General features: G+C 51.5%; 1 protein-coding gene across 1 annotated transcript; it reads left to right on the forward strand.

The window, feature by feature from the left end:
* Positions 1-1,725: 1,725 nt before the first annotated feature.
* On the forward strand, positions 1,726-23,152 carry CTDNEP1 (CTD nuclear envelope phosphatase 1). The gene is made up of 8 exons (XM_063138664.1): positions 1,726-2,127; positions 13,666-13,732; positions 13,915-14,033; positions 15,492-15,563; positions 17,726-17,842; positions 18,159-18,270; positions 22,087-22,171; positions 22,669-23,152. The coding sequence occupies exons 1-8, from the start codon at positions 2,026-2,028 to the stop codon at positions 22,727-22,729; spliced, it is 735 nt and encodes a 244-aa protein (XP_062994734.1). The 5' UTR covers positions 1,726-2,025; the 3' UTR covers positions 22,730-23,152.
* Positions 23,153-23,857: the final 705 nt, after the last annotated feature.

The following is a 23,857-nucleotide window of genomic DNA, read 5'->3' on the forward strand; positions in this document are numbered from 1 at the left end:
AGACAGCGGTTGATGTAGAGGGTAGAGGCAGGTTTCGATTCCCAGCTGCCCCAAGAGTGGTAGCAAAGGTCCATGTCCTTAAACAGCCTCCTCCCAGTTCCAGCACAAATCCAGCCATGCCCAGTTGCGTACAGAGGACCCTGTGGAGCACTGAGTTGCATGCAGGAGAAACGTCAGTTCTCAGATCAACATCTGTCATACGAAATAAGGGCGGACTTGGAAGGGGCGGGAATTCCTTACTGTGCTGGTGCCTCTGCCTTCCCCAACCTAGTGCCCTCCAGACATGCTCCCAGAATCCCCCAACTGGAGGGGATGAGGCCGGGGAAAGATGTGCTGACTTTTGTGGGGCATGGGATGACCAAGGGCCACTGAGGTCATCCGAGGGCCTGCTTCTGGTGGTTCCACATAGATCCATCCTCCAATTGGAGTCCACCAGGGGAAAAGCCTTCAGCGTGGTGGCCCCCCTCCTGTGGAACTCCCTGCCTTTGGAGGTCAGGCAGGCGCCAACTTTGTATTCCTTCCTGTGCCTCCTGAAAACATCTTTATTCCAGGAAGCCTTTCCTTAATGTCCAGCCAGGAGTCACTGAATTTGCTTCTTTTAAGATCTGTTTTAAGTGTTTTGTTGTTTTTATTTTCATTTTATCTTGTACACCTCTCCGAAATTTTCAATGGGTACGGAATTGCCTTACCTAACTATATTGCATTGCATTATTATGAAAACATCTTAGCCTCCTTAAAAGAATTAAGGCTGAAATTAAGTCTTCCTAGTAGAAGTGCAGGTTTGCACTGCAAGTCAACCAACTGCATACACAGCATGTTAAAGCTGAATCAGCAGTAAATACCATATGGCAAAACTATATTCACACATATCTTGACTGCAGGATTTTTAATATGATTCTGTGGTTTACAGAACATCTAGATAAAATCACAATGAACGTTGCTGTTCATTTTTTCTCTTGATGATATGAATGCGGTTTAATACAACTTCTTGCACTATTGTTCTTCAGTAAGAAGTTTAAGATGTTTTTAGAATGTTTTAGGATGTTTTTAATTCAGTTTTATGTATCTTATTGTTGTTCCCCGCCTCGATCAAAACGGAGAGGCGGGTAAGAAATATATATTTTTTAATTATTATTATTATTATTATTATGATAAATAAGTAAATAAATACATAAATAATGCAGCTGTCCAGCCACAGCCAGCCTTGTACTCTTCAATTGCGCCCATGATTTCTCTATGCGACTCTTCTACATGGGAGGAGTGTGTGGTGGGGGGGGAAAGGCCGTCTGAACCCGGAAACCGGCCCTTTGTGTTCATCTACCCTGGTATAGCTCTGGCTGCCAGGGACACCGGCGCATGCGCCCTTCCCCACCTAGCCGAGTTCTTTCAGCGCACGCGTGTTGGCGGGCCTTATTTCCCTCCCCGGTTGGTTGCCGGGCTTGGCGCATGCGCCTCGTCCAGCGAAGCGCGATTCATCCCCGCATACAGGCTCGTCCCCAGCCCTCTGTTCTGCGCACGCGCGGCTCTGTTCGCTCGCCTCGCTTCCACACACAGACTTCTTTCAGGGCCGCCTCAAAGCCGCCAAGAGTAACGCGCGTGCGCAGTGCGCCGCCTCCAGGCCCCTCCTGCCTTCCCTCAAATGCTCTGCAGGCGCTGTGGCTGCGTCCTCCTCGGCTTCTGATTGGGCGCGGCGGGCCACCGTGCTCCGGAAGTAGTCGCTGGCGCTCGTCGTTTGCCCCGGAAGTGGAGCGAAGAAGAGCCCAGAGTCGGCGGGGGAGGGGGGAGCGCTTCCCCCCTAAGCCGGTAGCCACCGACAGCGGCCGTCGCGGCGAGCTACGATGTCGGAGCCCGCGGGCACGGGTTGAGCCGGAGGGCGGCGGCCCCTCGCCCGCCCGGAGCCCCCTCCTCCTGCCCTCCTCCTCCTCCTCTTTCTCTTTCCTCCCTTCCGTCCGTCCGTCCGTCGCGCCCCGCTGGAAGCTGGCGGAGCTGGGCCGGGCCGGGGGCGCGGCGGGCCCCGCCGGCGGGATGATGCGCTCGCAGTGCCTGCTGGGCCTCCGGGCCTTCCTCGCCTTCGCCGCCAAGCTCTGGGGCTTCGTGCTCTACCTCCTGCGCCGGCAGGCCCGCACCGTGAGTACCGGGGAGGGGTTGGGGTTGGGGAGGGGCTGAGCCCCCGTGGGTGGACGTGCCGGAGGCCGCCTCTGCCTTCCCGTCTTGCAAGGGCAGACAGTGCCTCTGAGGGCGTGCAGAGCGGGCTTCCCCTCTCAGCCAGCGCCTGTCCTTTAAAAATATAAATAAATAGAAAAAAAAACAGAAGAAGTGTGGTGCTGAGGACAGAGGCGGCGTAGAAGGAGGTTCTGGTGTCGCTCGCGGTGAAACTGTCGGACTGAGGCAGAGGAGACCCTTCCCTGGTCTATACCGTCACCATTTCTTCTCTCCCCTCCTCTTTCACAGTGAGGTGAAAATGAGGGAGGGATCCATCATAGAATAGCAGAGTTGGAAGGGGCGTCTAAGGCCATCGAGTCCAACCCCCTGCTCCATGCAGGAATCCACCCTAAAGCATCCCTGACAGATGGTTGTCCAGCTGCCTCTTGAATGACTCTAGTGTGGGAGAGCCCACAACCTCCCTAGGTCACTGGTTCCATTGTCGTACTGCTCTAACAGTCAGGAAGTTTTTCCTGATGTCCAGCCAGAATCTGGCTTCCTGTAACTTGAGCCCGTTATTCTGTGTCCTGCACTCTGGGAGGATCAAGAAAGGATCCTGGCCCTCCTCTGTGTGACAATCTTTTAAGTATTTGAAGAGTGCTATCATGTCTCCCCTCCATCTTCTCTTCTCCAGGCTAAACATGCCCAGTTGTTTCAAGTCTCTTCATAGGGCTTTGTTTCCAGACCCCTGATCATCACACACAACTCAATATGTGTTAAGATTTCCTTGGGTGGCCAGAGTGAAGGTAGCAGCTTCACACCAAAAGCACAGGAGAAAGAGTTGAGGTGAAAGTGGGTGTGGTGGGTGGCTAGCGCTAAAGGACCCACAGGCAACAGGGGAGGGGGGAGGCAGCTGGAGAAACGTGGCAGGTGAGGAGTGGAAGCCCACCTCTGTAAGAAGCAAGTTCACTGAAAGGAGCAGAGGGGATGGGGGTGGTGTTCGAGTAGGATCAGGCTCATGGAATGGGAAGAACAGAGCAAAGGCCCCTATAATGTGGAGAATGTGCTTGCAGAGACGGAGTTGGGTGAGAATCTAGGCACAGGCCTAACGGGGAGGTGCTCTGGTCTGTGATTGCAGGACATGAGCATCTGTAAGGGCTGAGAGTCTGGAGCTTGTATGTGGGGCAATGGGGGTCATTGGAACAGGAAAACTATTTAGATAAAAGAAAAATCTGGTTCTAGAAATTTTCAAGCATATCTGTGAGGCTCCCTGTCTTTCTTCTTCCATCACCCACCTCCTTTTCTAGGAAGTCTAGGAAGTCTTTGGTGAAACTCCTTGGTCCCCATAGCCCACTAACAAAACCTAAGTATGTGTAGCGGAAATAAAACCCACCTTCTCCCTGTCTACTTCTCCGTTTCACTCAAAACTGCTCACCTTCCAGCTCCTCTATGTCCCCATGGTGACTTTTAGTTGTAAGCACCTCAGGCAGGTTGGTCTCCTCTGTAAATTGTCCTTGATGCATCATATAAATGAATTACAATGTGTAAGTTGTTTGGATAGATCCAGTAAAGGGGAATTTACAGTGAGTGAAGGTGTATTAACCACCTGCAGTTTATTTGTGCTGGACTCCTGTTATGTTTTACTAAACAGGTCCCTGTTGTGACTTATGCAAGGCAGGGGCTAGAACAGGTAGCTGGTATGTGCTGCTAACGAGCCAGTCAATGATCTGGGTAAACCACTGGCCTTGAGCATTAAAGGAACTTCGGAGGCAGGAAATTGTGGCCAGGCATAAGCTTCTATATTAAGTGAAGGTTCCCGAAGGCTGATGTAGCAGTCTTGAACAGTCTTGTTGTGTTCAGATACAGCTTTTTCTTACTTCTTTGGATGAGGTCAAAGTGCAGGTGCTGGGATCTTCATCCTGAGTTTGGGTTAGGGTGTTGGTTCAGTTCTCTCCTCTAGCTAAGGATGCCCAAAGGCAGCAGGTGCACGGTGCATAAAATGGCAAATAATCTGGGTGTTTTTAAAACGGAGGAGATATGCCAGCTTTGGTCCTGTCTGAAGGTTCAAGTGCCTGAGAATTTCACTGACCCTACAGGAGATAATGTGTTGATAAAATCTTACAAGTACAGCCTCTGCTTGAAAGAAAATGAGAGCTTATGATTGACCTTTAACTCATGGCAGAAGGAATTTCCAGTAAGCTTTATGCAATTCAGGAAAACACTGAGATGCATTTCTTCTGCTCCTTGAACCCAATTACCTGGGAGAAAAGGAAACAATAGTATAACTCAGATGGAGCTGCGTTAAACCAAAACATGAAGCCACTGAAATTCTTTTGCAAATTATATGTAAAACTGGCTTCAACCAGTTAGTACATTTCCAAGTCTGACTGTTGCCCTGAGGTTTCCTATCACAACTTCATCATTCCTGCACCTATTTTTCTCAGCTGTCCTAAATCTGCAAGGATTGATACTTCATTCTCTCCCTCCTCCCTGCCCAAACCCTCTGGAAAGTTGCTTTACGCCTTGTTTACTCCCTACATATGAATTAGGACTAAACCAGGTGGCCCTCCACAGAAAGCAACTCTCTTTGCTCCAGGCCTGAGGAGTCACATGAAACTGGAGTAGGTACAGATTGCTCAGTCAAATGGGATTTAAGCTGACAGCAGCTCCTTGAAGCCTGGCTGAGCCAACAAGCTGCTTTTTTATCCTTGAATTTCAGTACTTTTGCTTTTAAATGTAATTTTAGAGATGATTGCTTGTTGGGAGCAGGGATGAGGGTGGCGGCGGCAGCAGCCAACGAAGTGGGCCTATCTGTTCTTACTAGGGGATTTGAGAGAGGAAGCCAGGATGTGTGGGTCCTCTTAGCGATGGAAATTACGGGTAAGGTTCAGATGCTGAAGACTTCAGTGTTGCTGTTTTAGAAGCTTGCTAATTTTGCTCATAGAAGTTAATGGAACTGTCTTTGATATAGTGTGTGTGTATATGAGAGAGAGAGAGAGAGAGAGAACACCTGTATGCATCATTATGGAGACATGTCTTTCCTTTCTGTAAAGTTCTAGAGAGAGTGGGCCACCAATGCCTTCCTCCTGTTGCCCCTGTCGAAGCAGCGGCCGCTAGAGCAATTCGGGTTTCAGACAGGTCCTTGACGTGAGAGTCTTGGGTGCATGGCCTACTTCTGGCACGGACTGGGTTTGCGATGTTGCCTTGCACGCGTTACTCCATCTCAGCTCCTTCCTCTGAAAAGTCGGAATAATAATACCTTGACTAAGTGGTTGTTGGGGGGAAATCACAATAATAGAAAAGGCTACGCGTGGGACAAATAGTAGTTCTTGGCTGGAGTGGAGAAGGCAGACTCCTTCCCTTCTTTCTGGGGAGGGGGGCCTTCAACACGTTTGGAGTCCAGGTTGTTGTCAGCTTTGGCGCCATAAGTTCTAGCTGAAGTTAAGACTGGTTAGTGAGCATGTTTCTTTGTTGAAGTCTCTTGCTCAGGAGCTGGCCTTCAGCAGAGAGTGGGGGCATGGCAGTAGAGCTGAAATACGTATGGGTGTGTGTGTGTGTATGTGTATATATATGGCAATGGGGGTGGGGGACAGGACCCTGCCATATGGCAGGTGTTAACCGGGTGGTACATTTGGTCATTTCCAGCCCTATGGCTGTTGGTTTCAGATTAATGGTGCAAAATAAAGTAGCTTAGGACATCGCCTAAGTATTTTAAATCTTTGCATTGCTGCTAGTTTCTGTCTGTTTGTTTTTTTGTTTTCCACTGTAGTTTTAAACTTTTATATTGTATTTTATCGTTTTAACTGTTCCGAACTGCCCGGAGAGCTTCAGCCATTGGGTGGTATGACAATGTAAATAAATCAATAAATATGATGGGAAGGCCGTCTTGAAGCCTTAGTTCTCCTTCCTGACCGTGAGGCGGCTGGGTGAGCAGGGATTGTAGGAGCACTTAAAATGCTCGCCGCTGAAATAGCTGTGGGGTAACAGAGAGGCAGCATCCTAGCCGCACAAGTGTGCATATGTGCAGACAGTGGCTTCCGTGGTGATCAGGGTGTGTGTGTGTGTGTGTGACTCATGCTTGCTATCTTTCCTTCCAGGTACAGGGATCAGGCTGCAGCCTCTTCACTCTGAGACTAGTGACAGCTGGGTATTTTGGAGGAAGTTATGCAAGCAACGGTTGCTTGTTTCTTTTTAAGTTCCTTCTTGCTTAGAATGTGAGGACTGCAGAATTTGAGGGACTGAAGGCCATTTAGACTGTCCTCTCCCTGAGGGTGCTGCTTGTGAAACCACACAGCCCAGGCATCGACTGTCTGACCCAAGGGGGAACCTGGATCCATTTCTCCCTTGGCTAGGCAAGGGAGAGCAAGGCTGCTGCACCTGATCCATCTGAATGCTCCCTTAAGGACAGTCGCTTCCCTCCTCAAGAGACGGTCTTGACCAACTTTCCCCAACCTGGTGCCCTTCAGATGTGTTGGATTGCAACTCCCATCATCCTCAGCCAGCAAGGGAGTTTTGATCCAACCTATCTGGAGAGCACCAGGTAGGGGGGAAGGCTGTCCTTGGGTTAAGGCCAGGCTTTCTGACTAAAGGGAAAGACAAACTCTGTGGAAATAAAGCTGGCAGCGGTTGGGCAAGTGAGGTTCACCAGCGCCTTCCCTGAGAATGGGTCACTACGCATCAGGTTGTTTCTTCTCCTAGGGGACAAGTAAAGAGTGTGTTGGATCCCCTGACATGCACAAGACTCTTCTGCGCATACTTCAAATTACTATGAGACTGCACCAAACTGTTTTGCGTTGCTCTTTTCACTTCAGACACTCAATAGACAGTGCAGTGTTTCTGCTGTAAATTCACATCTGCACTTCGAACAGTGAGTTTCTAGGAGCCTGAGCAAGGGAGTGGGTGCCTGGGGTTCCTCCAGCCATGGTGGGGGAGGAGGCCTTCACCCGCAGCATGCTGCTAGAGTGGTGTGCAGTTGTGGTAAGGCCAAGGGTGAATTGTGGCAGGTGCCCCCTTGTAGGAACTGAAGAGATGTTGCAGAGGGGTTGAGGGTACAGCAGACGGGGGAGGCCGTAAGGGCTTTTGGAGACCTGGAAGCAACCTAGAGGCCCCCTCCAGAGGCAGTTCTATCCTTGGAACGTGTTCAGAGGAGGGCAACGAGGATGATCAGGGGTCTGGAAACAAAGCCTTATGAAGAGAGACTGAAAGAACTGGGCATGTTTAGCCTGGAGAAGAGAAGGCTGAGGGGAGCACTCTTCAAATACTTGAAAGGTTGTTACACAGAGGAGGGCCAGGATCTCTTCTCGATCCTCCCAGAGTGCAGGACACGGAATAACAGGCTCAAGTGACAGGAAGCCAGATTCCAGCTGGACATCAGGAAAAACTTGGTGACCGTTAGAGCAGTATGACAATGGAATCAGTGACCTAGGGAGGTGGTGGGCTCTCCCACACTGGAGGCCTTCAAGAGGCAGCTGGACAGCCATCTGTCAGGTATGCTTTAAGGTGGATTCCTGCATTGAGCAGGGACTCAATGGCCTTAGAGGCCCCTTCCAACTCTACTATTCTATGATTCCACTTGGGCAGTCTGGTCCAGGTTCGCCAGGTGCCGGCAGAGCAAACAGTGCCAGGTACGGCAAGGGAGCCTAGCTGCTCGCCTGTGGAGGGAAAGTTCAAATCTGGCAGGCATCTCCCCTGGTTGGGCTGATGAGAAGGCTCCTTGCTGGTCCCAGGTTGGGCTGATCTGTTGAGCGGCCCTCCGAATGCTGCATGAGATGAGGGGGGGCGTGGAGTTCGTTTCTTAAATTGCTGATGACCCTGAAGTCCAGAGTGTTCCTTTCTCAAAGTGGGAGTGGTGGTCTGCACGTTGTGGCCTCAACCATCAGGAGGGAAGGTGGAAGCCTCCGGTCCTCCCTGCCCTCTCGTGAGAACAGCGTCAGGTCCTCCCATGGAGGTCGTTCTGGAGGGCAGGACCTGCAGCACCTCAGTTTGCATGTGTGTTTATCTACACACATGTGAACTCAGTGAGGGTGGTGTTGCATTCCCCCCTTCACACACACACACACACCCTCAGCCTCCAGGCTGTGTTGATGCAGGAGCACATCCTGGAAACGTTGTGCTCTGCTCGATAGGGAGGAAGAAGATACCTGCAGTGGCCAGAGGCCCCCCGGGCAGGACTGGAGTGGGCCTTTCTCGGGTCAAGAAGTCCACAAGCACTTCCAGGAGAAGGCGTCTGTTGCCTCTGCCCCCGCCTCTCTGCAACTTCCTTTGTGTGCAAAGAAGGTGGGAACTAAAGCACAGGTAGAGTTGGTTTGTGAAGGGGCTCGTCGTGTCCCCGTGGCCCTCCGTGTCCTCTCCCCGCTCCCAGAGAGGTGAGATGAAGGCAGGGCTGCCCCCTGACTGGCGTTTTTGGTCCAGGATGCCGTGGGATCCCTCTGCTGCTTCCCCAGGCTGCGGTGTGTCCTGGCTGGGCCTTGCTCTAATCCTCTTGCGCGTTCCCCTCTCCGGCTTCAGTGCCTTCGTCTTGGACCAAAGCCTCCTGGCCTCTGGCCGGCTTCCCAGTCTCGAGGGCCTGGGCTGGCTAATTTTGGAAGCGCACCATGTGGGGTGCGAGGGTGTCGGCCATAGGCATGGGACTGGCAGGTGCCTGTTGAGGGCACTCGAGGGGCAGCTGTCCTCCCGGTGAGAGCGCGAGAGGCGGCCCGTTGGGCCTGTGCCCATCCTGATGCCCTTGTGGAGGGAGAGCAGGGCCTTTTGCGGAAAAGCAGCAGGTGGCTGGCAAAAATAGACTCGGCAGAGCACAAGATAAGGAGCTGCCACACGCTGAATGGCCCCGTTGGCCTATTCAGCTCAGCGCTGTCAGCTCTGACTGGCAGCTGACCTGCTTGGTCCTTGCTCTGTTATCCTAGACTCTTTAAGCTGGGGGACGCTTGGCAGGTTCAGGGGCCTTCCCTGGCGTGGGCTTCTGCCACTGAGCTGTGCCTCCGCCCCCAGCAGGCCTTTTCTAAGGAGATATTCCCCAAGAGGCAATGTGAGGTCGTACAAAGGGCTCTGTGCATTCTGGCTTTTAAACTCCGGCGGTTTGGGGTATGGTCGCGCAGGGTGTTTTCATAGAATCACAGAACAGTCGAGTTGGAAGGGGCCTCTGAGGCCATCGAGACCAACCCCCCTGCTCACTGCAGGAATCCACCTTAAAGCATCTCCGTCCAGCTGCCTCTTGAAGGCCTTTCGGACAGTTGTATTTTACTCTCATGATAACTTGAGAAAACGCCTTCACTTTGTAAGGTTTCATGCATCCATTTTCGCCTGAGTTAAACATGTTACGTTTTAATTGTTTTTACTCTGGGTTTTTCTGCCAAAGGCGGCATATAAAACGAGTAACTATGCAATTCCTTTTCTCTTCGTCCTGGCGCTGAGAAGGCCAGCCAGCAGCTAGGCCCTCTGCTCATTGCTCTGGGAAACTGAGGCGGGGTAAACGCCATGCTTTAGGAAAAGGACGGCATGTAGGCAACTCGCCACGCATACCAGGGAATGGAAGGCATTGTCTTCGTCTGCTCCAGCGCAGTAGAACCGTAGCTGGCTGATAGCGCATGTGCTCTACACACAGAAGGTCCCAGGTTGAAACCTGGGTAGCCTCTCCAGTTAGCAGAGCTGGGAGAGTCAGTTGCTGCTGGCCAGCGTAGGCAGGGCTGAGTTGGAGATAGAATCATAGAATCGCAGAGTTGGAAGGGACCTACAAGGCCATCGAGTCCAACCCCCTGCTCAATGCAGGAATCCACCCTAAAGCATCCCTGACAGAGGGCTGTCCAGCTGCCTCTTGAAGGCCTCGAGTGTGCGAGAGCCCACAACCTCCCTAGTTAACTGGTTCCATTGTCGTGCTGCTCTAACAGTCAGGACGTTTTTCCTGATGTCCAGCTGGAATCTGGCTTCCTTTAACTTGAGCCCGTTATTCCGTGTCCTGCACTCTGGGAGGATCGAGAAGAGATCCTGGCCCTCTTCTGTGTGACAACCTTTTCAGTATTTGAAGAGTGCTCTCATGTCTCCCCTCAATCTTCTCTTCTCCAGGCTAAACCTGCCCAGTTCTTTCAGTCTCTCTTCATAGGGCTTTGTTTCCAGACCCCTGATCATCCTGGTTGCCCTCCTCTGAACACGCTGACCTGGTGTTCTAGCATGGCATAAGACAGCTTGCTTTTCGCAGTGTCATTTGGGAACCTAGCGGTGGTTTTCCTAGCAATAATCTAACGTCTGACTACCTCTGGTTGCCTGTGTGGACTGAAACGTCCCTGGAGGGCAATTCCAGGGAGAAGCCAGCGGTGAACCCAAAGTACAGAGAGGCTGCAGAATCATCTTCCTCATCATAAAAAATAATAATTCTTACCCGCCTCTTCCTCTAGATCGAGGCGGGAAACAACATTGAATACAAAAATATAAAATACATAAATCTGATTAAAAACATAAAACGAATACATGATTAAAATCTCAAAATATTTTAAGATATTTTAGATAGAACAGCCGTGCACGTGATGATTCTTCGTATGTAGTTTGGGGGTGCCAAATCTCAGCCCATGGGCCAAATCCAGACTGCCTGGGGCCACCTTCCTCAATCTGGGGCGCTCCAGATGTGTTGGACTGCATCTCCCAGAATGCCCCAGCCTGGGAGTTGTAGTCCAACACATCTGCAGCGCCCCAGGTTGAGGAAGGCTGACCTGGGGGCTCAGTCCAGCTCTTCTTCATGAGTCCGCAGGGGGTCATAGCCCCTTCCCCTTCCCTGCCCTTCCCTGACCCCCACCCCCCAGCTGCTACTAATTCTCAGCTTTTGCATGTTTCTTTCCCCATTCAAGTTTAAAATGGCTCTCCTAAGGCTGAGTTACTGGCGGAAATAATATTCTGATTCTTTTGGACCCACCTACCACTGTAATGTGCCTCCACCCCAGACCCTTTTTGAAATGGGAGAAGCTGAGCATGATGGGAGGTGCAGTCTGGAGGGGGGCACCGGGTTGGGGAAAGGCTGATGTCGAAAGCTTTTTTTCTCCACCCATATGAGAGCTTGGGCGTGAGTGACGTTTGCTGAAGTGAGATTCTGTGTAGGGCAACGTTTGCCCTGGTACAAGGAGCCCAGTTCTTTCGTGTGGAAAAGGCACAGCCTGAGGCTGAGGGCCACCCAGAGGGTGCTGCTTAGCCCATAAAGTTCCGCACCAGAGGCGGCTGGCTTCTCTTTTCCGCGCATTCCAGAGCCACCCTCCTCCTGTAGCAGGAACGAGCAAGCGGTTGGATTTGATAAAGGACTGAAATTATAGCTGCTTTCTTGGAACTAAGGAAGGAATTAAAATAACTGGTTGCAAGAGGAAAGCGTGTGTGTTTTTTCTTTAAAAAAAAAGCAAAGGCGTCTAAAACCACAACCCGCAAAGGTTGCATGCCTCAAAGGATTCTGGGTGCGCTGGAATCCCAGCTGCTGGGGGCAACGCACATGTGTCCTCCTCCTTTGAGCATTGCCTAGGATAAACAGCTCACTAAGAGCATGAAAGGTTTGTGTTGGCCCAAGCCTACCTGGATGTTTCGCTGTTCTGACCCTGAAGGCTTGCTTCTCATATCCACATGTCCACAGTTTGGTGCGTTGAACTTTGGGCTTTGATAGGACCCTGAAGGACTTGTTCCTTAAGCTCTGGTGAGAGAAGCCCCACAAAACCATTCTCTGATTTGATCAGGATATGTCCACCTTCCGCTTTCAAAGCAGTGATGTGATTCTCCAAGATCAGAGAATTGCCCGGGTTGGGAAATATGAAGTTTTCATGTTTACCAACATGACATCAGGAAAAAACTTCCTGACTGTTAGAGCAGTACGACAATGGAATGAGTTACCTAGGGAGGTTGTGCGCTCTCCCACACTAGAGGCCTTCAAGAGGCAGCTGGACAACCATCTGTCAGGGATGCTTTAGGGTGGATTCCTGCATTGAGCAGGGGGTTGGACTCGATGGCCTTTTAGATTCCTTCCAACTCTACTATTCTATGATTCCTCTTACCTTTTGGGGTGTCTCAAATTGGTTTGCATGTCTCCCCTACCCCCAATGTAGCTGTAAAGAAAGCAAATGCTATTTTGGGCTCCATTAATTATTATTATTATTATTATTATTATTATTATTATTATTATTATTATTATTATTTATTTATTTATTTATATAGCACCATCAATGTACATGGTGCTGTACAGATTACACAGTAAATAGCAAGACCCTGCCGCATAGGCTTACAATCTAATAAAGTTGTAGTAAACAATAAGGAGGGAAAGAGAATGCAAACAGGCACAGGGAAGTGTAAACAGGCACCGGGTAGGGTGAAGCTGACAGTATAGGGTCAGAACAAACTCAATATTTAAAAGCTATAGGGAAAAGAAAATTTCTTCGATTCTAAGACACACTTTTTTCCCCATATAAACATCTCTAAAAACGGGGTGCATCTTAGAATCGCGGGTGCATTAATTATTTCTTAGAATCAAAGCTTTTTTTCTGTTGGTGGTACTGAAATTAGTGTGTGTCTTACAATCAATGGCCTCTTAGAATCAAAGAAATACGGTATCTTCCAAATTACACAAAGTACTGGTTCCCCTCTATTTGGTACTGGTTAGGCCTCATCTTGAGTATTGCGTCCAGTTCTGAGCACCACACTTCAAGGACACGGACAAGCCAGAGGGTGTTCAAAGGAGGGCAGCAAGGGCGATTAGGGGTCTGGAGACAAAGCCCTATGAGGAGAGAGGGAAAGAACTGGGCATGTTTAGCCTGGAGAAGAGAAGATCGAGGGGAGACATGAAAGCACTTTTCAAGGACTTGAAAGATTGTCACGCAGAGGAGGGCAAGAATCTCTTCTCAATCATCTCAGAGTGCAGGACACAGAATAATGGGCTCAAGTGACAGGAAGCCAGATTCCAGTTGGACATCAGGAAAAACTTCCTGACTGTTAGAGCAGTATGACAATGAAAACAATGACCTAGGGCGGTCATGGGCTTTCCTACCCTAGAGGCCTTCAAGAGGCAGCTGGACAACCATCTGTCAGGGATGTATTAAGGTGGGTTCCTGCATTGAGATGGCCTTAGAGGCCCCTTCCAACTCTACTATCCCATGTTTCCATGAAAGGGAAGTGTGTTAAAAGGATGTGCTTGTGAGTTATAGGGTGCTGTAACCATGTTACTCTCTCTTTGTTACTAATCTGTTTGGTTACTAATGTAACCTAGAATCAGATGGCAACTTAAAAGACTTAAGGTGTGTGAGTCTAGGGGCTCTATCCTACAAAAAGCTTTTGCCACAGTAAATGCTTGGTCCAGTCTCAAAACGTTTGACCCTCGGACTCTTGGTTACATTTCTGTGCAACAGACCCAACACGGCTCTCCCTGCAGAACTTGGTGCGTGTATCCCCCCACTGTGCCTGCAAATGTTATCTCGGGATGTGTGTGGGGGGGGGGGCTCCAGTCAGGAGTGCTCTATTGGTCTTCCCTTCATAAACATGGTCACGTTCTTTTTGCATGTTTCCATCCGGCAGGTGATCCAGTATCAAACGGTGCGCTACGACATTCTTCCCCTTTCCAAGGTCTCGCGGGAACGGCTCAGTAAGTATAGTTCCCGTTGGAATGGTTTTGCCTGTTCCCCTCCACCCTTTGATACGCCCAGAGTTGTGCCAGAGCAGTAGAAGGGGATGGAGGGATCAGGGCTCACGTCCGTGTGATGTCTGGGCTGTATCTGACGTCTCTTGCACCTGCCTTCTTTTCTCTCCCTCCCTCCCCCTCGGTAGATCAGGTGAAGAGGAAGATCCTCGTCCTAGACCTGGATGAGACGCTGATCCACTCCCACCACGATGGGGTCCTGAGGCCGACGGTGAGGCCTGGCACGCCTCCCGACTTCATCCTCAAGGTGAGAGGCTTCTGGACAGGGAAGACGCTTTGCCCTAGAGATGCGTGTGAGGGTCTGCGGGGTCGAGGGAAGGGACCTGCGACGGCACCAACCTCACCCAGAAGGCCTTGCCTAGCTCACCTTTCTCAAGCCAAGCGCTCCCTCTTGAAAAGCCTGAGGAAAGGGTAAAAAGAACACAACCTCTCCCCTGTATGTGAGGGGACAAGGGAAAGGGTTTGCGGAAACAGGTTCTATGGCGGAGGTATTGAACAGCAGGTGTATTTCTAGATGTTTTTAACACTGTGTAATATAGCAGGTAATGACTCCTGAGCTGACGCGTGGTTTGTGGTAACAGAACACAAAGAACAGTTTATTGAAATTTAACAAATCTTTAGTATTTCAATTTAGTTCAGTTTTTATATTCAAAACAACAATCCCAGGTCCCTTAAAATTCTCACTCCTCACACCAAACACTCTCACGAAGCACAAGCCAGACTAAAACTCCTAGACTAAAACCAAACCTCCCACCAAACAAACAAAACTCGAAACTCAATCCCCCCAGCCAACCTATTTATACTCCTCCGTCCCCCTCTCTCACCGCATCACCAGCTGCACCTACTCAGTCAAACATTCCGCGCTCACTAGACATACAAAGACATGCCTAAGGGACAGAAAGGTGGGTATCGCCACAGGGCCCCTTTTGGCGCATTAAATTTGACAAGATGGGAAAGGGTCTGGCGCTCTTGGGCTGCGAACCCCGCCCAGGACCGCCGGAAGGCGCGCCACATATTTCCAGAGGGAATCCGGCTTCACACCTGGCGTTTAAAAGAGGCTTTTGTGAGGCCCAGATGTCTCCACAGCTGCCTGCCCTAGGAGTTGGGATTCAAGCCCCCTTCTGTTTCAGGACCAAGGAACTAGGCTTACAGCTCTCTGGCGCATCTGCCGGTTCACGACCAGAAGTGGGAAATACATTGGTAGCTTTCAAGGCTCTGCAGCAGCCTTCCCCAACCTTGTGCCCTCCAGGTGTATTGGACTGCTTGGGACAATGGGAGTTGGCAGCCCAACATATCTGGAGGGCACCGGGTTGGGGAAGGCTGCTGCAGAACCTTACAGGGAACGTGCATATGGACTGCACCCAAACCAAAGCCAAGTGACATGCGTTGGGGGTGTAGGTCACTTTCCGCTAGAGTTCTCAGGCCTCCCGGGAAGGAAGCCGTGTTCAACCTGATGTAAAAGGCCATTCCCCAGCCTTGGACTCGATGGCCTTGTAGGCCCCTTCCAACTCTGCGATTCTATGATTCTTTGGTGCTTCTCCGCATCTGGCGTTTTGGCTCCCTCGCCGCGTTTGTTCAGGCAAAGCTGGCTTGCAAGCGAGACGGACGGGCTTGCTTGCCTTCTGGTCCTGCCGCAGGCGAGCCAGGTCAAGGGAGGTCCGAGGTCTTTGCCGGGCTTTGACTCCAACCCTTCCTTTCTTTCCAGGTTGTCATAGACAAGCATCCAGTCCGCTTTTTTGTACATAAGAGGCCGCATGTGGACTTTTTTCTAGAAGTGGTAAGCAGCAAGAGAGAGGGAGAATGGAGGGTGGACACACGGGCACACACACAGAGACGCACGGTCAAGGGCTCGGAGTGGGTCACACAAGGACGGTCATCCTTGCCCCCATGGAGAAGGGGTTCCTCAGCCACGTTCCCTTCTGGGGCTGCCGCCTTGGCTCCTTCATCCCCCCACCTTCCCCGTGGTCTCCCTGTGGAGAAACTCCCCAGAAGGTTCTGGGAAGAACCCTCTGGAGGTTACAGGAGGCTAGGAGTACAGGATGGAAGTGGGCGTGCAGCACTGGGGCGGGAGTATTGGTGCTGTTCCCTGGGGCAGGTGGGTTGGAATGAGCCCTGCCCAAGAGCCCCCAGGACTCCTCTGAACGCAAACACCCTGGAGTGCCTCTCCTTCCAGGGACTAGCTCTCCTGGATCCTTTGGGGAAGGGAACTGCCTGGGGTGGACGTTATCCGGCCTGCTTAGCCCTTCCTTTCAAGGGCCGGCATCAGAGCCTGGTCCCGGGCCCAGCTGGTTTCGCCGGCTTGACCTCTAGTCTCGCGACGGTTCCTGGACAGCTGTCCTGTTCTCCTCAACCTTAAACCTGCTCCTGCCCCTTCCCCATCCCTCTTGGCTGGGGGTGATGGGTGTTGAAGTCCAGCACATTTGTCTATCCCTCTCCCCTCCTGAACTCCTTTTCCTTGTGTGCTATAGATCGTAAGCCTGAGGGCAGGGACAGTCTTCTTTGCCAATTGATTGTAAGTTGCTACGAGAGCCCTTTTTGGCTGAGGAGCAGGACAAAATAAACCATAAATAAATTTGGAGCTTGCCAGGTTGGGGAAGGCTGCTTTATCTCTTCTTCAGGCAAAGTGGTTCCCTTTTCTCTGCTCCTCCTCCTCCTCCCACTCACCTTCCCCAATCCCCAGTTGCTAGGACCCAAATGCCCCTCAAAAGCAGCCAGGCCCTGTGTTCCCAACTAGACATAGGAAACCGTTGCTCCTCGGCTTGAAAGCTGTGGGTCGAGCCGAGCGTCAATCCCTTTCTCCAGCTTCCGGCCTGGCCACTGCCAAGCTGCCGTTTCTCTAGGAAGGCAGGTGTCCCGTGGTGCCTCCGTGGGCTGCCCCCTGGCGACTACGAAAAGGAAAGAAAAAAGCTTCCGCCCAGCACAGGACGTTGTGGGTTTCTGCCCACGTTGTGGTTTCCGCGTAGTCGGGGGATTCCCCAGTGCGTTGGTTTGTAAGTTGAAAGGACGAGCAAACTGCGCAAGAACTGGGGTGGAATTGGCTTCTCTAACCCCCGGCGGCTGACGGTATCCTGGGTTTGGGGCTGGGTAGTTGTGGGTTGTGAGGCTAAGACCTCCTCTTCCTGTGCTACGGCTTTTTCTTTTCATTTGCCAGACTCCTCCCACCCGCCCTATCTGCCTGATGAGCTGTTCAGGTTTGGGCCTGGTGGTCAGACCGGAACCAGAGACACCTTAAGGCAGCCTTCCCTGGCCTGGGCACGCTCTAGATGTGTTAAGACTGCTATCTTCCCCAGCCAGCACGGCCAATGGCCACATAGAGGGGGTGGCGGCGGCAGAGAAGCCCCCTTTGGACCCAAAGCAGCCTCACAGGCCTCCTGTTCCAGGCTCGATAGAGCCCTGAGAAGGTCTTGGGGGGATACACAGCAAGACTCTTCTCGCTAGGGCCAGCCTTCCTCAACCTGGGGCGCTCCAGATGTGTTGGACTGCATCTCCCAGAATGCCCCAGCCAGCTGGGGCATTCTGGGAGTTGTAGTCCAACACATCTGGAGCGCCCCAGGTTGAGGAAGGCTGCGCTAGGCCATCTTGAAGCGGTAGTAAGGCCGCCCAGACGTTTGAGGGTGTGCCCCATTCATAATAGCTTGCCAGGCAAAGAGATTATTCTGCAAAAGCTTTAGCATAATCCGTTTATCTCAGGGTAGGGGAACTGAAAGACGTGATTAAATTCCAAAAAAAAAAAAAATGAGGCAGTGCTTAGTTCGCGGGGAAATCTTTAACGGTTTTGGATTGTGTTTCTCAAGGATTACAGGTGGGGTTGAGCCTTAATGTTGCTGCAAAAACCTGCCTTTCACGTGGGCATTGGGAGCCTGGATGTCTTGAGCGCTCCCAGAGGCTTTCTGCTGACCGCTGTCCCATCTGCTTGCTCTCTCCCTCCCCCCCCCCAAGGTGAGCCAGTGGTATGAGCTTGTCGTCTTCACAGCCAGCATGGAAATCTATGGCTCTGCTGTGGCCGACAAGCTAGACAACAACAGGAGCATCCTGAAGAGGAGATACTACAGACAGGTGAGGCCCCAGCTTTTCTCTCTCTGCCGGCTGGGGGTTGGGAGGCAGCCCAGGGGAAGGGGCGGCCCTGTTTCACGGCTGGGCGGCTCCCGGCCTCCACGCTTCTGTGGCTTATCTCTTGCGGGCTGCAGAAGGAGGACCATGCGGGTTCCTTTTCTTCAGTGGCTTCGGGTGCTGCTTGTGGGGCGAAGCTACGCCGACCCCTGCCCGTCTTCTTGAAGAGATTTCCCCCTCAGAAGGATGGGGCCGCTGGGCGAAAGGCCTCTTTGGGATGGGGGATTGTGGTTGTGACGCTCTCGTCCTCTTCGTCTTCTAGCATTGCACTTTGGAGCTGGGCAGTTACATCAAAGATCTTTCGGTCGTTCACAATGACCTGTCCAGCATAGTCATCCTGGACAATTCGCCAGGAGCCTATAGGAGCCATCCAGGTGAGCCGTCCATCGAGAATTGCGGGGGGAGGTGGGCGGTGTTCTTGGGCCCTTCAGCGGCAGCCCACATTGCTAGCGTCACGCACCCACCTTGCCGGCTGCCTGTTCTGGAGTATCGGGGTTCCGTGTGGAGCTTCATGCGTGTCGTCGCGTTTTTATTCTTGCAACCAGCTCCTCCCCGTAAGGCAAAAGGGTGCTTGATGGGTTTCCCTCTCAGTGCAAACGACAGGAGCAGCTTTGGCAGAACCTCTTCCTTCCCCCCCCTCTCTGTTGCTCATCCCTGTTTTCCCCCACTCCTTGGCTGGTTCATAGAATCATAGAATCGGAAGGGTCCCATGAGGCCATCAGGTCCAGCCCCCTGCTCCATGCAGGAATCCACCTGAAAGCACAGAGTGGGCAGCTCAGGTCGATAAGGGAGGGCAGAAGCCCCTTTGCCGTTCATGTTGGCGAAGGGTGGCTTGGGCCACAGGCATGTCGCAATAGAGTTCAAACTCACGTTTCCCTGACACCAGCTTGGTCCCCTCCAGATGTGGTGAACTACAATTCCCAGCGTTCCCCAGCCAGGTTGGGGAAGGCTGCCTTGCCTCCTCTTAGCTTCCTGACATCTTTCATAGAATTTATTTGTTTTTATTTATTTATTACACTTATATACCGCTCCCATAGCCAGGGCTCTCTGGGCGGTTTACAGAAATTCTAAAATTGAGGTAAAAACAAGTATACAAAATTTAAAACTCTAAAACACAGAACATACACACATAAAGCATTAATCATAGAATAGCAGAGTTGGAAGGGGCCTACAAGGCCATCGAGTCCAACCCCCTGCTCAATGCAGGAATCCACCCTAAAGCATCCCTGAAGTGTTGGACTGGGAGTCGGGAGATCCGGGTTCTAGTCCCCACTCGGCCATGGAAACCCACTGGGTGACATTGGGCCAGTCTCAGACTCTCAGCCCAACCTACCTAACAGGGTTGTTGTTGTGAGGATAAAATGGAGACGAAGAGGACAATTATGTACGCCACCTTGGGTTCCTTGGAGGAAAATAGGTGGGATATAAATGTAATAAATAAATAAATAAATAGTGTGGGAGAGCCCACAACCTCCCTAGGTAACTAGTTCCATTGACGTACTGCTTGAACAGTCCGGATGTTTTTCCTGATGTCCAGCTGGAATCTGGCTTCCTGTCACTTGAGCCCATGATTCCACCCTTCCTTGCTGACACCTGCTCCCTGTTTGTGTGTGCAGGGGGGGTCCCAAGGGGTGGGTCATAGGAGCAGAGGAAGCTGCCTCATACTGGGTCAGATCCCTGAGTCCAGTGAGCACAGTGTTGTCATCACTGACTGGCAGCAACAGCTCTGCAGGGTTCTCTCTGCCTGGAGAAGCCGGGGGTTGAACCTCAGGCCCCACTGAGTTCTAGCTCCCTATTTTATTTATTTACAATATTTATATACCGCTTCCCATTCAAAATTTCGGAGCGGTGTACAAGATAAAATAAACAGAATAAAACACTTTAAAATAGATTTTTAAAGATGCTAAATGTACAGTGAACCATGGCTGGCCATTAAGAAAAGGCTTCCTGGAATAATGACTTTTTCAGGAGGCGCCGAAAGGAGTACAAGGCTGGCGCCTGCCTGACCTCCAGAGGCAGGGAGTTCCACAGGAGGGGGGCCACCACGCTGAAGGCTCTTCCCCTGGTGGACTCCAGTCAGAGGATGGGTGTTTGTGGAACCACCAGGAGCAGGCCCTCAGGATGACCTCAGGTTGGTAGGGGAGAAGGCGCTCTCTCAGGTCTCCTAGACCCAAGTTGTTTAGGGCTTTGTGCTCAAGTACAAGAACCTTAAACTTGGCCCAGTAGCAAAGAGGAAAGAATAATCCAGGAGCTTGTGCCTCCCTGCGCCCAAGGTGACCTGGCAGCTTAGAAGTGGTTGGGCCTCACTGGTTAGCCTGCATGTGGGCTGTACTGCTTTGGATTTCAGTGGGGGCAGGGTTTATAGGCTAAGAAATAGTCCTCCCTTAAAATGACAATAATAATAATAATAATAATAATAATAATAATAATAATAATAATTCTTTGCACATTTTAGAAAACCAAGAGGCTGGGAAGAAGGCAAGGCTAAGACCCTTCACTGTGCCATAATTATTATTTATTTATTATTATTATTTATTACATTTCTAATACCGCCCAATAGCCGGAGCTCTCTGGGCGGTTCACAAAAATTAAAACATTCAAAGTATAAAACAACAGTATAAAACCATAATATAAAATACAATATAAAAGCTCAGCCAGATATAAACAGCAGCAATGCAAAATTACAAATTTAAAACACCAAGTTAAAATTTATTTATAGGCTGTTAAAATCCTGGGAGAATAAAAAAGTCTCCACCAGGCGCCTGAAAGTGTATAGTGTAGGTGCCAGGCGAACCTCCTTAGGGAGCTCATTCCACAGCCGGGGTGCCACAGCAGAGAAGGCCCTGCTCCTCCTGGTAGCCACCTGCCTCACTTCCTTTGGCAGGGGCTTGCAGAGAAGGACCCCTGAGGATGACCTTAGGGTCCGGGCAGGTACGTATGGGAGGAGGCGTTCCTTCAGATAGCCTGGCCCCAAGCCGTTTAGGGCTTTAAATGTCAATACCAGCACTTTGAATTGGGCCCGGACCTGGACTGGCAGCCAATGAAGCTGGAAAAGGACTGGCGTGATGTGGTCTCATTGGCCAGTCCCTGTTAGTAACTGTGCTGCCCTGTTTTGTACCAGTTGAAGTTTCCGGACAGTTTTCAAAGGCAGCCCCACGTATAACACATTGCAGTAATCCAAACAAGAGGTTGTCAGAGCATGGATCACTGTAGCTAGGCTATCTCTGTCCAGATAAGGGCGTAGCTGGTATATCAGCCTAAGCTGATAAAAGGTGCTCTTTGCTACTGAGTTCACCTGTGCCTCAAGTGACAGTTCTGGATTCAAGAGCACCCCCAAACTACAGACCCGATCCTTTAGGGGGAGTGCAGCCCCTTCCAGGACAGGGCAAACATCACCTTGCCGGACAGATGAACCACCCGCTAACAGTACCTCCATCTTATTTGGACTGAGTCTCAGTTTGTCAGCCCTCATCCAGTCCATTACCGTGCCCAGGCACTGGTTCAGAACAGCCACTGCCTCACCTGGGTTTGATGAAAAGGAAAGGTAGAGCTGGGTATCATCCGCATATTGATAACACCTCAATCCACATCTCCGGATAACCTCCCCCAGCGTCTTCATGTATATGTTAAACAGCAGAGGGGATAAGATAGAGCCCTGTGGAACCCCATGGCTTAGGAGCCATGGCACAGTTTACGAATGTTCTGTGTGTAGGATTTATTTTTATTTTATTTTTTGCACTCTTCCTCAGCTGTCAGGCTACAGTAGGACAAATGGGATACAGGATTGCACCATGGGCAACTCCTTCCCTCCCCGAACTGTCTCCATCCCAGCTTGATTTTCTGACGACCTCTGTAGCTTTAAGAACGGGTGCCTGAGTTTGTGTCTTTCCTCCTCCCTCCTCCTCCCTTTTTTCCTTTTGTGCCCTGTCTTTTAGATTGCAAGCCTGCAGGTAGGGAATGCCTTGATTGGCATTGATCATATGTCTGCTGCTCTCAGAGCCCCGTTGGCGGAAGAGCAGAGTAAAAACGCGCCCTGCCTGAAGACTGTCCAATCCTAGGAAGCCCCCCCCCCCTGAGTTCTGAAGCGGTGCAGCTGAAGCCCAGGCTCAGCAGGCATTGGTAGGGCTTTGGCGTTAAAAGTGCAGTAGCTCTGGATGTGAATGTGGGCTCTTGGGGTCTGTGTCTGGCAGATAACGCGATACCCATCAAGTCCTGGTTCAGTGATCCCAGCGACACGGCGCTTCTCAACCTGCTCCCCATGCTCGATGCCTTGAGGTAAGGCCAAGGGAAGTGGGGCGCAGGGCTCCTAAAGGGGGTGCCCCCCCAAACAGCTGAGCCAAGTGGGGAGGAGGAGACGATGTGAGTTTTGTGTGGGTTGATCTGGGAGCGTGTGCCTTGTCCTTCATAGAATCATAGAATAGCAGAGTTGCTCCATGCAGGAATCCACCCTAAAGCATACCTGACAGAGGGTTGTCCAGCTGCCTCTTGAAGGCCTCTAGTGTGGGAGAGCCCACAACCTCCTTAGGTCATCGGTTCCATTGTTGTACTGCTCTAACAGTCAGGAAGTTTTTCCTGATGTCCAGCCGGAATCTGGCTTCCTTTAACTTGAGCCCGTTATTCCGTGTCCTGCACTCTGGGAGGTAGTGTAGGCTGTGAGTCGAGTCGTTGGCTCACATCTCAGCAATGTTCAGCATGGCAGAACCGGATACACGGGGTGGGGGGCGGAGGGCAGAGATGTGGGTGGCTCTCACTCGCTCTCCCCCTTCCTCCAGGTTCACAGCTGACGTCCGGTCGGTGCTGAGCCGGAACCTGCACCAGCATCGCCTTTGGTGACGGCGGCTCCTCCTTTCTTCAGGGTTTGGCCCACGACCTCTGCCTTATCCCGCCATCGCGACCCCCCCGCCCTTGCCACGTGGACTCCGGCGACTGTGCTCGGACTCGGCCAGCCGGGAGGGGAAGAGCTGGGAGCAAGCCGCCCGCCCCTCGCCCCGCTCCCTGTGCCAGCCGGCCACCCACCTGCTCTCCGAACACCCGCCGGTCGGCCAGAGCCCGGCTTCGTGACTACACAGGGCCGTTATTCAGGAGGGCTAGCGCTCTTGGCATGGCGCCAACTGCTCTGGGGGGGGCAGATGTACAAGAAAGGGGGTGAAACAAGCCAGCCGCACCGAGGAGTGCGACAGACACTTGAGACGAGGCTGCGTTTCTTTTTGGAAAGACCGAGCTCCCTGTACAAAGATCTAACTTTTACTGCTTTTATTTTTCTTTGTTTTTATTTCCTCCTCGCCCTGCCGCTATCCTTACTCTGGATAAAGAGAGCCCCCCCTCCCCACTTTCACCTAATAAGGGTCCTTTTCGATGATTGGCAGGTCTGGCTTTGCTTTCTTTGCGGAAGTAGGGTAGTCAGCTTCCACTCGGATTCGTGTTGAGGGGGCGAGTCCCCCCATCCTGCCCTTGTTTCCGTTTTCCTTGGCCTTTGGGCCTGGGGAGGGATTGACTGATGGGATACTATAGCCTTGAACCAAAAGGGGGGGTAAAGGATGCCTAAACTGACCCTCAGGAGTTCTTCTTGCCAACGGCGAATGGGAGTAGACTAGATCACTTTCACGGGTGGCGGACTCTACAGGACAAGTAATTTCAGATCTTTCAAGTCTCTCTCTCCCTCGTCCCTAAATTCAGACATGTACATAGATGTTGCTTATTATCCACCTTATTATTGGAGTAAAGGGGGTACAGCAGTTTTTAGGAGCTGGGAGAGGCATTTGATGGGTGGGAGAGAATGTATGAGGGAGAGGGTGGGTGGATTACAGATTTGTCTGCGCTGCTCCAGGGCCTGGCGTGGTGAATGCCTTTGGGCCTTGTCTCCTGGGTTGTGTGGTGCAGTTTCTTCTTTTCCCACTTCTCGAACATATTTCCTTTCCTCCCACTTTCATAACACGGGCAGACCGGCGTAGATGCTTCCTT

Source organism: Elgaria multicarinata, chromosome 11 (assembly GCF_023053635.1).
Source record: "Elgaria multicarinata webbii isolate HBS135686 ecotype San Diego chromosome 11, rElgMul1.1.pri, whole genome shotgun sequence".
In the NCBI taxonomy this organism is placed as follows: Eukaryota; Metazoa; Chordata; class Lepidosauria; order Squamata; family Anguidae; genus Elgaria; species Elgaria multicarinata.